Below are 14,686 nucleotides of genomic sequence, written 5' to 3'. Positions count from 1 at the left end.
AGGAATGACTGACAGAAAATATGACTTAAGTGTACATAGTAAGTACAAAGAAGCTCAGTAAGTCTATTCATTGGCTGATATACTCTATAGCATCCTGGATGGGAGATGCAGGCTTTGAGTATTGAGTCTTTTATGTATAGACTGTTATTTTCTCTATATGCACCGCTTCTCTAGATCAGTCTCATCACTTATCCTTCTGTGCCTGACTTCCCATTTCTTACCTTGCTGAAATAAGCATATATTAGATAGACTTTTAGGAAAACATGTACTGAGATAGATAATGGTCATCTGCAAATATTTTTGTTCAATGACATCTCAACTAATATTCTTTGATTCTTTGTTTTCCAAATTAGCTATCTTGGCTAGTATAAACCTAGGCTCCTTAGAGCTTACTGACTCAGCATCAGTTGGTCATGAGTCAGCTTTAATATTCTAATTAATGAGTCATAAATGTCATTAGGAATAGACCAAACATATCCGTTCTCAGGGATACCTATATAATTTGATTGCACATTTTAGGTCCATAGAAGCAATGGTAAAATTAATAGACACATTCTGATAACTTGAATCCAGATAGGGCTCGCACAAAGTACAGTATTAATATCCTGTAGTTTGCAGCTAATGTGTGAGCCAAAGCTCATGAAATCAGAACACAGAAGAGAAAAGGAATCCATCTTAAGTATCTTTTTGTTACCTTATGTTTTATATTTAGAATTAGGATAATTTGTTAGAAAATCCCGCCTATAAAAAGGCCATGAATCCATATTAGAGATTTATCAGCAAAGATGAGTCACTCATAGAAAACCACTCACCTCCATTCGAATAACAATATCAAAGTCATTTATTGCAGTTAGTGGGGAAGAAGTAACATGTACTTCAGAGATGTCACACTACACTACTACTACTGTGACTATTAATGTCATTGATGTGGTTACTCATTTTGCTTACTGTTGACCAAAACATGGAAGTCGTATTAACAATGAACTGTGTAGGATTTGGTGTTTGATATGGATTAGCTACCATCCTTTCCATTTCCTGTTTGTTTTGTTTTTGTCCTACAGCCCCTCCGAGCATCATAGGAAACCACGGGACACCTGAAAATATCAGTGTGGTGGAAAAGAACTCCGTGTCCCTGACTTGTGAAGCTTCAGGCATTCCTTTGCCTTCCATTACATGGCTTAAAGATGGGTGGCCCATCAGCCTTAGCAGTTCTGTGAGAATTCTCTCAGGTAGTAGGACTTCTCATAGTCTCATAACCTGGTTCTCTTCATGTGGCCACAATTTCTCCTTCATTTCTCATTTCTTCCTGTCTTCTATTTCTTTTTGATATAGATGCTAACTATAATACCCATTGATCATATTAAGAAAAAAATATTTAAAAAGTTATATGAAAAAGGGAGAATCTCTAAGTTACCTCTAGATCCTTTTACAAAAGAAATCCCGGCAGTCACTTATGACTTAAATTATGGTGATGTCAGCCTAGCCAGTGTGAGTCAGTGGTTGAGCATTGACCTATGAACCAGGAGGTCATGGTTTGATTCCTAGTCTGGGCATATGTCTGGGTTGCGGGTGCAATCCCCAGTGTGGGGCATACAGGAGGCAGACGGTCGATGATTCTCTCTCATCATTGACGTTTCTATTTCTCCCTCTCCCTTCCTCTCTGAAATCAATAAAAATGTATATATTTTTTAAAAAAATTATGGTGATAATCAGAACAGTCACACTATAACCAACCAGTTTGAAAAGTGAAAAATGAAAGGAAATAGTAAAATTAAAACCAGAGTCTAGAGAGATTCCTGTTATGTAATATACTTCCATAAGCAAGTATTTCACCTTATTCATGACTCTACTCTGAGTTTTATATTTACAAGATAGAATAGTTTACTGTGAGCTAAGACTTCATTATTGTAAAAGAGATGTTCAGCTCAGTCCTCATCTAATTAGATAAGAAAATCTATTAGCTTCTGTATGGGTCAGTTAAGCGTGGAGAGAGGTGTCTTGGGGCATGCCACAGGAATCTGCACTTGACCCCTTTCAGTAATGACTTGGACACACTAAGAAGATTCTCTTCCCAAGTCTGCGGTTAATAAAAAGTTTGGGTACTTAGAAGAATACCTAATGTATCAAATGAAGACAACCCAAATTCAAACATACCTCGTGAACTTTTGAGTTGAACCTAACAAAATAAAAGTTAAATAAACTCCTGCACTGAAGTTCAAAAACCAAGGATGAAAATTAAAGTGATTCTTCATATGAAAAGCTTTCTGAATTGTGTTATTCATTCATTGTGTAATGACAGTATAATGTGGTTATCAGGAAAGTAAATGCAATATTCTGCCACATTAACAAAATATATTGTCACTGGTAAGAAAAGGAAAAGACCAGTTGTTCTCTGGATTTAACTCATTTATTAGGAAAACTAGAAGGATCTATTGACTATTATTTTTTAAGGAAGGTAACCATGATAGTTAATGATTACATGGTAATGTAAGTCTGATTGTATCAAACCTGGAAAAATAAACCCTGTGCATATGGTTACATAGTGAAAATTAATTTTAAATAGTTGGTTTTGTCTAGTTCCAGAGGTAGAAAGTAATGCCAGTGTATGGAAGACTCTAAGGTCAAATTTGGATCTGAATAGAAAGAACTTTAAAAATGTATATTGTTTAAAGTCGAGATGAGCTAATTTAATAGGTAGTGAATTCCTTGCCCCTAAATTGGTTCAAAAATTAAATTCCCCCCTTTGAAGCCTTTTCAGAAAAGTGTCCTTTCTAGTGTTTGAATGATGTCTAAATACCATAGGTCTCTATGCTTCTCCAAGACCCGACTCTATAACAGGACAGGAGCTTGATGAGGAGTGAAAACTGCTATTAACCTATTTATTGCCCATAATACTCACTAACTTTATGACTTCAAGCAAGTTACTTGATGTTGCTACCTTTGGTTTCTTTACTCACAAAGTGAAAGTATTATTAGAATCTGCCTCTTAGGGTTTTTGGAAGGATTAAATGAGTCAATATATGTAAATCAGTTAGCATAGTGCCTGCTTATATGGTAAGCTTCCAATGTGTATTTGTTGTTATAACCGCAGACAGCCTGGTGAAAGGTTTGTGGTCTTCCTGTCCTGGGAGACAGTCCTGTGTCCTCATTGTAATACTTTTATTTTCATGGACTCCCAGGCCCTGTTGGTCTTGGGAAATGATAGTAATGGCCAAGATTTTATTACATTTCGGTTACCCAAAACCTGAACACACTATCTTCTTATCTTGAAATTATTCTCAGATTTTTTTACTTTATTTCCCCCCTTAATCCCATTGGCTAAAAAAAGTAGGAACTCTTACTAAATATAATAACTGCATCAGAGCTCCAACAAATGACAGGGCAGGTTAGAGCGCTGTACTCTGGCTTATTACAGAGGTACCCAAGTGGTGGTTGGGTTCTCTTTCATTTTGTTCTGCTTGACCAGCAGCTGGAAATCCCTGAGTGAACACAGTAAAAGAATTTCACCTTGTGGCGCTGCCAAAGGAGTCATTGAAGTTTTACGGTCTGATGTGTGTTGTGCAATAGATGAATGAGAATCAAATGAATGGCATGTGACTCGCTTGGTCCTTCATCTGCTGCACACTTCTGTTTTATTAAGATTAGTCCTCCTGAGACAGCTTTTCTAGAAGCCGTGCTTTGGCGAAGTCTCTCTCATTGCTATGAAGTTGTGTGCCAAGAAGAGATAACTGCTATAAAAATTTAATAGGTACAAGAAACGTCTCTGTATAAGTATAACTAACTGTCAGACCCTTTCCCCCCCACTGGAGTAAGTGAGAAGACCAGGAAAAAAGAAAGATCATGAGACCCATGAGGTTGAGGTTTGCTGAGCCAGCAATGACTCATAAAAGTTGGACTGTTTGAATAGCTCTCAACTGGAATTATATGATGGTTTCTGTAATCTGAAGTAGCAGTCCGTGCTTGAATCTTTTCCTAATGAACACTAGTCTTTGCTTATGTAAATTCAGTTAGGAAAAAAGACTCAGTTCAGGTAATCAGCTTTGTTTGTCTAAATAAGATACTAACTTCACCTTTTAGTGGTTTGAGGATGGGAAGGTTGCTTTTAGGAAAACTCAGTGATGTCCTGTTGTGTTTAAAAAACAGAAAGTTGTCGGCCAAGTGTGGCTCAGTGGTTGAGCATTGACCTATGAACCAGGAGGTCACAGGTCGTTCCCCAGTGGGGGGCCATGCGGGAGGTAGCCAGTCAATGACTCTCTCTCATCATTGATGTTTCTATCTGCCCCTCTCTCTCCCTTCCTCTCTGAAATCAAAAATATATTTTAAAAAACAAAAACTAGATGGAAACTCCTGACAGATTTAGGTTCGGTGAATATGTACATGAAAATTTCATGTTTAATCATTTTGAATTTTTAGTTTGAATTCAAGGTATTAAGCCAGTGGTTCTCAACCTTCCTAATGCCACGACCCTTTAATACAGTTCCTCATGTTGCGGTGACCCCCAACCATAAAATTATTTTCGTTGTTACTTCATAACTGTAATGTTGCTACTGTTAGGAATCGTCATGTCAATATCTGATATGCAGAATGTATTTTCATTGTTACAAATTGAACATCGTTAAAGCATAGTGATTAATCACAAAAACAACATGGAATTATATATGTGCTTTCTGATGGTCTTAGGCGACCCCTGTGAAAGGGTCGTTCAACCCCCAAAGGGGTCGTGACCCACAGGTTGAGAACCGCTATACTAAGCAAAGGTATAGGGGCCAGAAAATTATTACAAAATGTATGAAGTGTTGTACATTTTTCACTTGCTCTCTATTCCACCAGTGGTTTCGAGAACTCTGATCTCTCTGTGCATCTCTTAGTTCCCTTGCAGGCTTTGCTTCAGTCTCACTGCTGGGCCCCTCCCTCTTCTTTTGTCCTCAGATGGATTTCACTCCAAATTACAATCTTCAACATATCAGAGTTTCCTTCTCAGTCTATATACATCTCTTGGATGAAGAATCTTTCTTCAGAGAAAACAATACAGAGAAGTTCAAAATGTAAAACCAAAAACAGAGTTGCACTAGTGAATGAGGTGACCCTCCCCCCGTAAATTTTGATATAAATAAATCTAGGATTCCATGAAACTCAATTGAAAACTGGTGGCCAGACTTCATGGTTTCAGCCATCCCTTATATATATTATTGTCACCCATGTCTGGGCTGCTGGGATAGTCCTCTAACATTCCCACTTTATATATTCAGTGGTCAACTGGGAATTCTTTTTCTAAACATCCTGTAACAGTTATCTTTCTAAAGCAAAAATCAGATCATGACCTTTATTTGTTTACATACTTCCATAGCCTTTAATGAACACAAAGTCTCAATTCCTTAACACAGTCTTCAAGGGCTCACAGAATCTGACCATACTCCATCCAGTTTCATCTCACCATTATCTCCACCTGCTCTGCTTATGGTACCACCCCCCATATCTACTTTCTACCTCTCCATCCTCATTCGTACTCTACTTACAGTGAAGCTCCTCATCTCCTCTGTGAGTTAAAATATACTTACCTTTGAAGTTTCACTTTACCTTTGTGAAACTCCATTTCTTGCTTGCTGTCACTTAGCATGTATTTATTTTTTTATCCATCGATCCAGGAAATTCTTCTGAAGTATCTAGTATTCTGTTTCATATAGGCTTAAAACATGTGATTTTTTAAAAAACTGACATCAATTCATTGAAAGACCCTTGAAGCATTTTGACTAAATTTTACCTACATTGAACATCACTTGGACAACTGGTAAAGTTTCAGATTTCTTTTGGAGTCACCTGGTGGTTTGCTTCTCCAGGAGGGAGAACTCTGCGGTTGATGCAGACCCGAATAGAAGACGCTGGCCAGTACGCTTGTGTCGTAAGGAATGCAGCTGGTGAAGAAAGAAAACTCTTTGGACTTTCAGTATTAGGTATTTATATAAACTGCAGTACCTAAAAAAAATCAAATTGGCTTAAGTGCCTTTTGGAACCAGAGTTAGAATTTATCTACAGCTTGATCTCACATTTATGTATTCTTTGGTCCCTGGAAACACTGTTGAAAAGAATTCAATGTTACAGTGATTTGAAGATAATCATTTGGGTTAAAATGGTTAAAACTTTATATCTTGTTTGTTCACAATTATTCAATAATATGCTAAGACTCTCTGAAAACTTGTTTAATAGGAGTGCTGCTTAGAGTAGGAAAAATAAAGGTTTAGTAAATGTTCTTTCTTACTCGCTGATTTGTTGACATTTTTATCTGGACTTTATGATTTATTTTACAATAAAATTCATTATGTAATTGAATTCATGACATATTACTTTAGAATATATTATAAAATGGAGTTAATCAAAATAATATTATGATATTATTCTAGTAATCAATTAATGAGAATTTGGGGTTTTGCTTTAAAGGTTATATCGAAATAAAAATATGAACCTAGATCTCTCTAAAGTAACAGCCCTGTGGTAAGAATTATTACCTTTTGTGTTTGGTATTTTCTCAGTGCCGCCTCACATTGTGGGTGAAAATACATTGGAAGATGTGAAGGTAAAAGAGAAGCAGAGTGTTACACTGACTTGTGAGGTGACAGGTAAGGTCCTGAGCCCCCTGCTTCTCCTTTGCCCCCACCCCTCACTGGTTATTCATTGCCTCCACTACATATCTTACTTAGCTGAGAAAAATTCAAGCTGCTATAATATGTATTTGAAATGAGGGGAAGGAAAGAAAAAGGAAAGACACACTGGCCTTTTCTTTCAGTTCAATAAACCAAATTTTTTAATCTGCTATTTGAATGTCGGGTTTCTCTGCCTCATCGCCTCTTATTTTGTTTTCCTCTCTGTTGGTTGAAGGCTGTACCTCCTTTTCTTTTCCTGTTTTCTCAAATTTCATTTCAAAGAAATAAGTAGGAGTGTTGGTGGGAGGGTGGCATTACTGATACTGGGGATTACCCCAAAGCAAAAGTCTCACCGTTTGTTAAGACATTTAATTTTCAGGTTTTTTATTTGTGAATTTTCCAGCTTTCCTCCTGTTGCTGACTTCTAGTTTCAATCACTGTGGTCAGAAAAGACTCTTGGTATGATTTCAATCATCTTAAGTTTGCTAAGACTAGTTTTGCGGTCTAAGATATTATCTATTCTAGAAAGTGTTCCATGTGCCTTTGAGAAGAATGTCTGTTCTGCTGTTGTTGGATGGAATACTCTGGCCATGTCTGTAAGGCCTATGGTGTTTTTCAAATCCTCTGTTTTGCTATTATTCCTCAGACTGGATGATCTGTCCATTGTTGAGAGTGGGGTATTAAAATCCCCAGCTATTATTGTAGTGCTGTATACTTTTCCTTTTAGATCTGGTAGTATTTTCTTTTTATATTTAGGTGCTCTGCTATTGTGTGCATAAATACTGTTATATCTTCTTGATGAATTGACCCCTTTTTCATTATATAATAACCTTCTTTGACTTTTGACCACTTTTTTTAAAGTCTGTATTGTCTGATAATAAGTATAGCCACCCTTGCATTTTTTGATTACCATTTTCTTTAAATATCTCTGAACATCTGTTCACTCTCAGCCATATGTATCTTTAAAGCTTTGGTGAGTTTCTTGTGAGCATATTGTGACATCTTGTTTTTTTAGCCATTCAAGCATTCTGTCTTTGTATTAGAAGTTTTAATCCATTTACATTTAAAGTAATTAGTAGTAAGCAAGGACTTACTATTGCTATTTTGTTCATTGTTTTGTAGATCCTTTGTTCCTTCTTCTTATCATGCTCTTATTTTGTCATGTGATGACCTTGAACGGTTCACAGATTCTTTCTCCTCTTTGACCAAGTCTGATGTTGATGCACTCTTTTAAAGTCTTCTATTTAGTCCATTTGTTCTTTAACTCCAGGATTTGTTTGGCTTTGTTGATGACTTCTTTTCCTTTGTTGAACTTCTCGTTTTGTTCATGCATTGTTTTCCTAACTTTGTAAAGTCGTCATTTTTGTGCTTCACTAAACTTCTTTGAGAGGACTATTCTGAATTCTTTCTCAGACAGTTCATTGATCTCCATTTCCTTATGGATGGATATTGGAGCTTTATTAGTTTCCTTTGATGGTGTCATGTTTAACCATGTGTTTTTTTTATGTTGGTATCTGTGCATTTGAGTAAAGGTTCTCTTCTTCCAGACTTCACAGGCTTATTTCAGCAGAGACAGCCCTTCACCAGTCAGCACAGCTTGGAGCTCTGGACAGGTTAGCTGGTTGTGTCCTTGGCCAGGTGGAGCTCTCCATTAGGCTCTGGGTGAGGCCACTGCCTGAGCTTTGAGGTTGGGGTGGGTGTTGCTGTTGGCTAGGAACAGTTGGACAGGACTGTTGGCTTTGTTCCCTGCACACATGCAGCTGTAGGATAGGCTCCATCATTGCCTGGATTCCCAGGTAAGACTTCCTAGTTGGGCAGGCCTGGTTGCTATCCTCAGCAGTTGGGCAGGCAGTTGCTTCCCTGCCCGGGCAGGACCATAGAGCATGATCCACAGCCAGTATAGCCGAGCCTTCCAGTTTTACTATAATATCATACTATCCATCTTTCCTAACATAACTTGCTTTATGGTTTTAAATTATAAATTTAAAAAAATCTCTTCAAGTAATTTAAAATTTAATATTGAACATAAGTTCCATGTTAAAATTAAAATAAAATATATTTACCTACAGGCTATAAATATTAAAGGAATGATTACTTTATATGTCTACCCATCTATAGATCTATGCTGGAATCCCGGTATAAACTCAAAATATCTGCTTATTAGATTATTTAATTAAATGTTTTTCCTTTTATATAGTTATCAAGATTATAAAATATTATTTTAACAATTAATATGAAAGCAAAGGTATTGTGAACTACATGCTCCATTCTTTTTTTAAGTGTATTTTACTCTGAAATCATTTCATTTTAATAGTCAAAGGCAGTGGTCGGCAAACCGCGGCTTGCGAGCCACATGCGGCTCTTTGGCCCCTTGAGTGCGGCTCTTCCACAAAATATCACATGTGGGCGTGCGCGTACAGTGCGATTGAAATTCTGTGGCCCATGCGCAGAAGTCGGTTTTTGGCCTGGGCAAGTCTATTTTGAAGAAGTGATGTTAGAAGAAGTGGGGGTACGTTCGCTGAGGTCGACCCCTCAGATTGAGGACGTTTTTAGCAAAGGCCAGCTTAGGAGTACCCTAATTAAGTAAATAACAATGTACCTACCTATATAGTTTAAGTTTAAAAAATGTGGCTCTCAAAAAAATTTTCAATCGTTGTACTGTTGATATTTGGCTCTGTTGACTGAGTTTGCCGACCATTGGTAAGGTCTGATAAAAACTAATCTTGATTTGAAAATTATTTTTAAGTTTTGTACAGTTTTATGATAGCATTATTATTATTATTATTATTATTATACATTAGGTTATGTTTGAAATTTATTTGGGTATGAATGGTTACTGCATTGTTTCAGAAATGGGATATTTAAAAAGGCAAATGAGTAAAATGCCTTCTTTCAGTTGTTACTTGTAGATATATGAGCATAGCCAGCTCTCAGAAATGGCTTTTTTGTTACAGGGAATCCAGTGCCAGAAATTACATGGCACAAAGACGGGCAGCTCGTCCAAGAAGATGACACCCATCACAGTATGTCTGGTGGCCGTTTTCTTCAAATTACCAATGCCCAGGTGTCACACACTGGAAGATATACATGTTTGGCTTCTAACACAGCTGGTGACAAGAGCAAAAGTTTCAGTCTTAACGTGTTAGGTAAGTAGAAGCATTGCTTCAAGTCTTGAAGACTCAGACATGACCATAGGCTAAATTCTCTTCTTTTTATGTTTATTAATATTTCTATCATAGGATTTCATTATTTAAGGAAGACCAGTGCTTACAGACATTTGCTGTGTGTGTGTTTTTTTTTAATTTTTTTAATGAGTTCACACATTCATTCATTCATTATATTTGGAATACGTATTATGTTCTAGGTACTGTGTTTTATGTTGGGTACACAACTCTGAGCAAGATAGATGTTAAATATGCAGTAATAAAGCATAAATATATGCGGGTCAAAGAGAAGCAGGTCAAAAGCAAAAGGGGCTCAATCAACCTGAGATAGCCTATCCATTCTTTGTGGGACTCTGCCATTATTGGCAATTGTCTGTACTGAAATCTACGTTTGCTACCTAAGGTGGCAAAGGCTACCCTGTTGGTAGATCCAACAGGTATTTTACAGTTGGACTCTTAATGGTTTGAACACTATCACTTTCTCCTTGACAGGGTTCTTCCCTAGTTACCCTTGCATACCTTTGGTTGCTCCCTTTCTCTGTCTCTTATAGACTCTTATTTAATCTGTGTCCTAAACATTAAGTCCCCATCTCTTAAACGTTTTGTCCTTACTTCACTGCTCATTTACTCCAGATATTCTCTTCAAATAATAAACTTAACTCCAAGAGGTTTGATTATCCTATAGACGGGTGACTTTTTAATCCATACCTGCGATCCAGATCTTTCTCCCAAGGTTTGGATTTCTATATACAATTTCTTATTGGGTATTTCTCTTGGTAATTCTCTTGGGCACTAAAAAGTCAAGATATTCAGACCTGAACAAACCATCTTTCCCTTCTAAATGAGCAAATCTTTCTATATTTTTCATTTATGTTGCTTCACTGCTGTTTATCTAGGTTCCCAAGCAAGAACATTGGAAATTATCTTTGACTTTGGTTTCTCATAACCCCCAAATTCTATTATCAGTTCCCACCCATTGACTTCCTAAATATATTTTTTAGGTGCTCCCTCCTTTTTATGCCTTCTTTAAATGCTCTAGTTCAGTCCTTCGTTATCTTTTATGAAACAAATGGACCTGTTTCTGTTGCCCTTGCTTCCAATATTGACCCCCATGAATCCGTCCTCTGTGTTTCTGGCTTGCCCCTTATTGTTTACACTCCTCTGCTCCCAATGTGTTGTTCCCTCTTCCTATTTCTCTGCCTTCTTTCACCTTTTAACTAGCACTATCCTTTAAGCTCACTTTGAAATCTCCTTTAGGAGGCCTTCCTTGAGGGGAGTCCTCACACCTCAAACCCAACATTGGATTGAATGCTCTGCCTCTATATATCCTGCGCCAGAGTTCCCATTCTTGCCCTTATCACATTGTGTCATGATTCCTTTTTAATGTCATTCTTTCCATTACCCTGGGAGTCTTTTGAGGTTCTCACTGCTTTTGTGTAGAATAAGAACAATAATCAGTTGTTCTGTGAAATTGGTAGAGAATGGAATTACACAAGTAAGTACAATGGAAATTTAGAAATGCACAAATAGAGATTTACTAAATATAGTTCTTTAAATTTTAAATCTTTTTTAGTATCTCCTACAATTGCTGGTGTCGATAGTGATGGCAGCCCTGAGGATGTCGTTGTTATCCTTAATAGCCCCACATCCTTGGTCTGTGAAGCTTATTCATATCCGCCAGCTACCATCACCTGGTTTAAGGATGGAACTCCTTTAGAATCCAACCGAAACATTCGTATTCTTCCAGGTAATTAGTTTCCTTCAGATGCCTGAGGTGCATTTGTGCCATCTACTGTGGTAGCAAAGCAGCATCATTGGAGTTTTGTTACTGACGTATTTATGTTCTTGGTTATGTTATGTTCTATTGATACTTTAATTTATAAAATTATTTGTATATGTACTGTAATCTAAGGTATCTGAAATTACTTTTTGAAAGACTAATAAAATATCTAAATAAAAAGGCAAATAAATACCACAATGTAATTAATTGCTAAAATATATGGAATGCCAAAAAAAAAAGGTAGAAATTTATTTGTTGTTGAATTGAGCCTTGAAGGTTAGTATTTCAATTGAGTTTATTTATTCCTCACTAATACCTGGCAATATGTATGAAAATAGAAAGAATTAAAAAGTATGATCACTGGCCTTAAGAAATTTACAGTCTTATGTGGAGGAGAGATAAAACATGTGAAAGTTAATTAACAACATGAATGCATGAATACTCATGGGTTATGAATAGTCATGGGGCATGATTAATGGAATAGTCACAAGTTTTAGAGGAGTCACAAGAAGGAATGGCCAGTGTGAGCTGAAGTGGTTAGGAAATGCTTAGCTGCAGTCAGAACTTGAACCAGGCCTTAAAGAAAAGTTATAGAAATTCTTTGTTTGGAAATGAACTAGGAGAGATTTCAGATCTATCGCGATGACTAAGGTGGGAAAGGTATAAGGTGAAAATAGCCTATTTATGTGCAAGTAATAATAATTATACTCCTCCCTCCCAAACAAGTGGAGACACTGTGTATATGTGTGTTGTGTGTGTCTACTAAACGGGGGGGCAGGTAGGAGGAAAGATCAGGAAGGAAGGTTAGAGTCATGTTTTGAATGCCTGGATTAAAGAGTTTTGACTTTACTCTTTAGTCAATTGAGAACCATTGAAGATGTTTAAGGAGAAATGTACCATAATAAAAACTGTATTTTAGCAAGACCAACCTCTACTGATAGGCCAGGTAGATGAGAAGGAGAAGATGACTAAGAGGGAGAGACCTCGTTATAAAGAGAGTGAAGTAGGGACCTTAGCTAGTCTGAGTACAGAGGCATGGGAGGGTCAGAATGAGCCTGAGGTGGTCATGCAGCGGCCATCTGTTTCGTACTTTGTCTTGTGTTCAATACCTATTACAGAATTGGCATATAGGAGAAAAATATACCAATAGTAAGAATTACAACCTTGGTAGTTTGTGCATGCTCTGCCGCCGCCGTGATTTCAAAGATTCTTTGGTGTCCCATGATTTTTCAGGAGGTAGGACTCTGCAGATCCTAAATGCACAGGAGGACAATGCTGGAAGATACTCCTGTGTAGCCACGAATGAGGCGGGGGAAATGATAAAGCACTACGAAGTGAAGGTCTACAGTAAGTTCTGAGAGAGCACTATGCTTCATTTTTCCCCAAGTTGTCTCACTCTTCCAACTCTGTTTTTATGGGTCCATAATTATTTATACTCATTATTAAAGTTTGATGTTTATGCAGCTTGCTTCATTAAGATGGATGTTAAATTAAACATGGTGCCCATGACCTCGATTGCTTAATGACATAAAGAGCCAAATCAGTCTGCTTACAAATATCTTGGAGAATTTCTCAGTGGCACTTCCTTAAGTTTCTCTATTTTTCCTTCTCAATTACCCTCTGGGCTAAGTTATAGTACTTTTGTGCATAAAACAGTTGTTTGAATACATATGCTCTCATCAGCAGTGTAGGATGAGTTCATCAGTGTACTGTACATTGACCTATAAATAAAAAGCAAAGCTATCCATCAAACCTCAGAGGGAAGGTAGGGGAGGGCGGGGGTAAAGGGGAGAGATCAACCAAAGGACTTGTATGCATGCATATAAGCCTAACCAATGGACATAGACACCAGAGGGGTGAGGGCATGAGTCGGGAGAGGAGGAAGGGGGTCAATGGGGGAATAAGGACACATGTGTAATACCTTAATCGATAAAGAAAAAATAAATAAAATAAATTGGGGGGGGAAGCAAAGCTAATATGAGTATTAATAATACCAGCATATCAAGATTTTGTTGTGTTTTTTTTTTAAAAAGGGAGAATATCTTTCTGATTGTCTTTGGTTCTTTGAGTTGGTCTCTTTAATGACCGATAAAATGCATTTTATGGGTTATGCTCACACTGTGTCTGGGAACCGGAAACCAATGCAGCTAACTGTTCTGGAAAGGACATTGGCCTCGTTGTCAGTGTTATAATGACAAAGGGAGAATGATATTTTCCTTCATAATCTGTATCTGAACATGACCCTTTCGTACGACCCTAACTTGGGTTCTTGATGAAAGGGAGCATAGAAAATGCTTCAGTTATTTCCTTGTTTTTTCTTATAAAGTGATCCTCCGTGTGATTTTCATGGTATTCCATGTATTTAATATTTGTTTTTATGCAGTTCCACCCATAATCAATAAAGGGGACCTCTTGGGACCAGGTCTTTCGCCAAAAGAAGTGAAGATCAAAGTTAACACCACCCTGACCTTGGAATGTGAAGCCTATGCAATTCCTTCTGCCTCTCTCAGCTGGTACAAGGATGGACAGGCCAGTCACAAGATTTTTCATTTGCTGATGGTTTCTTACCGATTAAAGTGGTCAATTAAACAGTAATACTAGTAAAAGAGACACAAGTAACTCAGAGAATCCATGTGGCCTTAAAACTAGCACAATCTCATGCTCCTAAGAATATAAATCTGCAAAAAAAAGAAAAACCCAAAACAACTTTAACTGTGTTCAACAATATTAGTATTATTCCATCATTGACAAGGGTTGTCTTTGTGTACATTTGCAGTTGTCCGTGAAAATTCAACCACCTTCCCACTGGGGAACGGTTTTAGTGTTCTTTGGTTTTACATAGTAAATAAACTTCATAGAGAAGAAACACACACAAAAAACAGTGCTAAACCAGCTTATAACAGGCATAACGTGGGGACTAAGCTTAATCAGAACTTTCTGTAAACATCTTTAACTCTTACAAAAGGTAACATTTTTAACCTTCCAAGATGCAGGGGAAAGCTAGATGTGATGATTAAGTGCCCCACATAATTAATTAGGGGCAATGAGAAACTTTTAAAGAAAAAGCACATCTTTCAGTTATGTGATCTCTCAGACCACATCAC

The 14,686-nt window shown here is 37.2% G+C and overlaps 1 protein-coding gene across 1 annotated transcript; it reads left to right on the top strand.

Moving 5' to 3' along the window:
- Positions 1-8,142: 8,142 nt before the first annotated feature.
- LOC107184527 (hemicentin-1-like) lies at positions 8,143-14,177 on the top strand. Its single transcript, XM_015569923.1, has 5 exons — positions 8,143-8,251; positions 9,593-9,784; positions 11,376-11,549; positions 12,816-12,929; positions 13,966-14,177. The coding sequence occupies exons 1-5, from the start codon at positions 8,143-8,145 to the stop codon at positions 14,175-14,177; spliced, it is 801 nt and encodes a 266-aa protein (XP_015425409.1).
- The last annotated feature ends 509 nt before the right edge of the window (positions 14,178-14,686 follow it).

Source organism: Myotis davidii, unplaced genomic scaffold (genome assembly GCF_000327345.1).
Source record: "Myotis davidii unplaced genomic scaffold, ASM32734v1 scaffold362, whole genome shotgun sequence".
Taxonomy (NCBI): domain Eukaryota; kingdom Metazoa; phylum Chordata; class Mammalia; order Chiroptera; family Vespertilionidae; genus Myotis; species Myotis davidii.
This window is presented reverse-complemented; position numbering and strand designations above follow the sequence as displayed.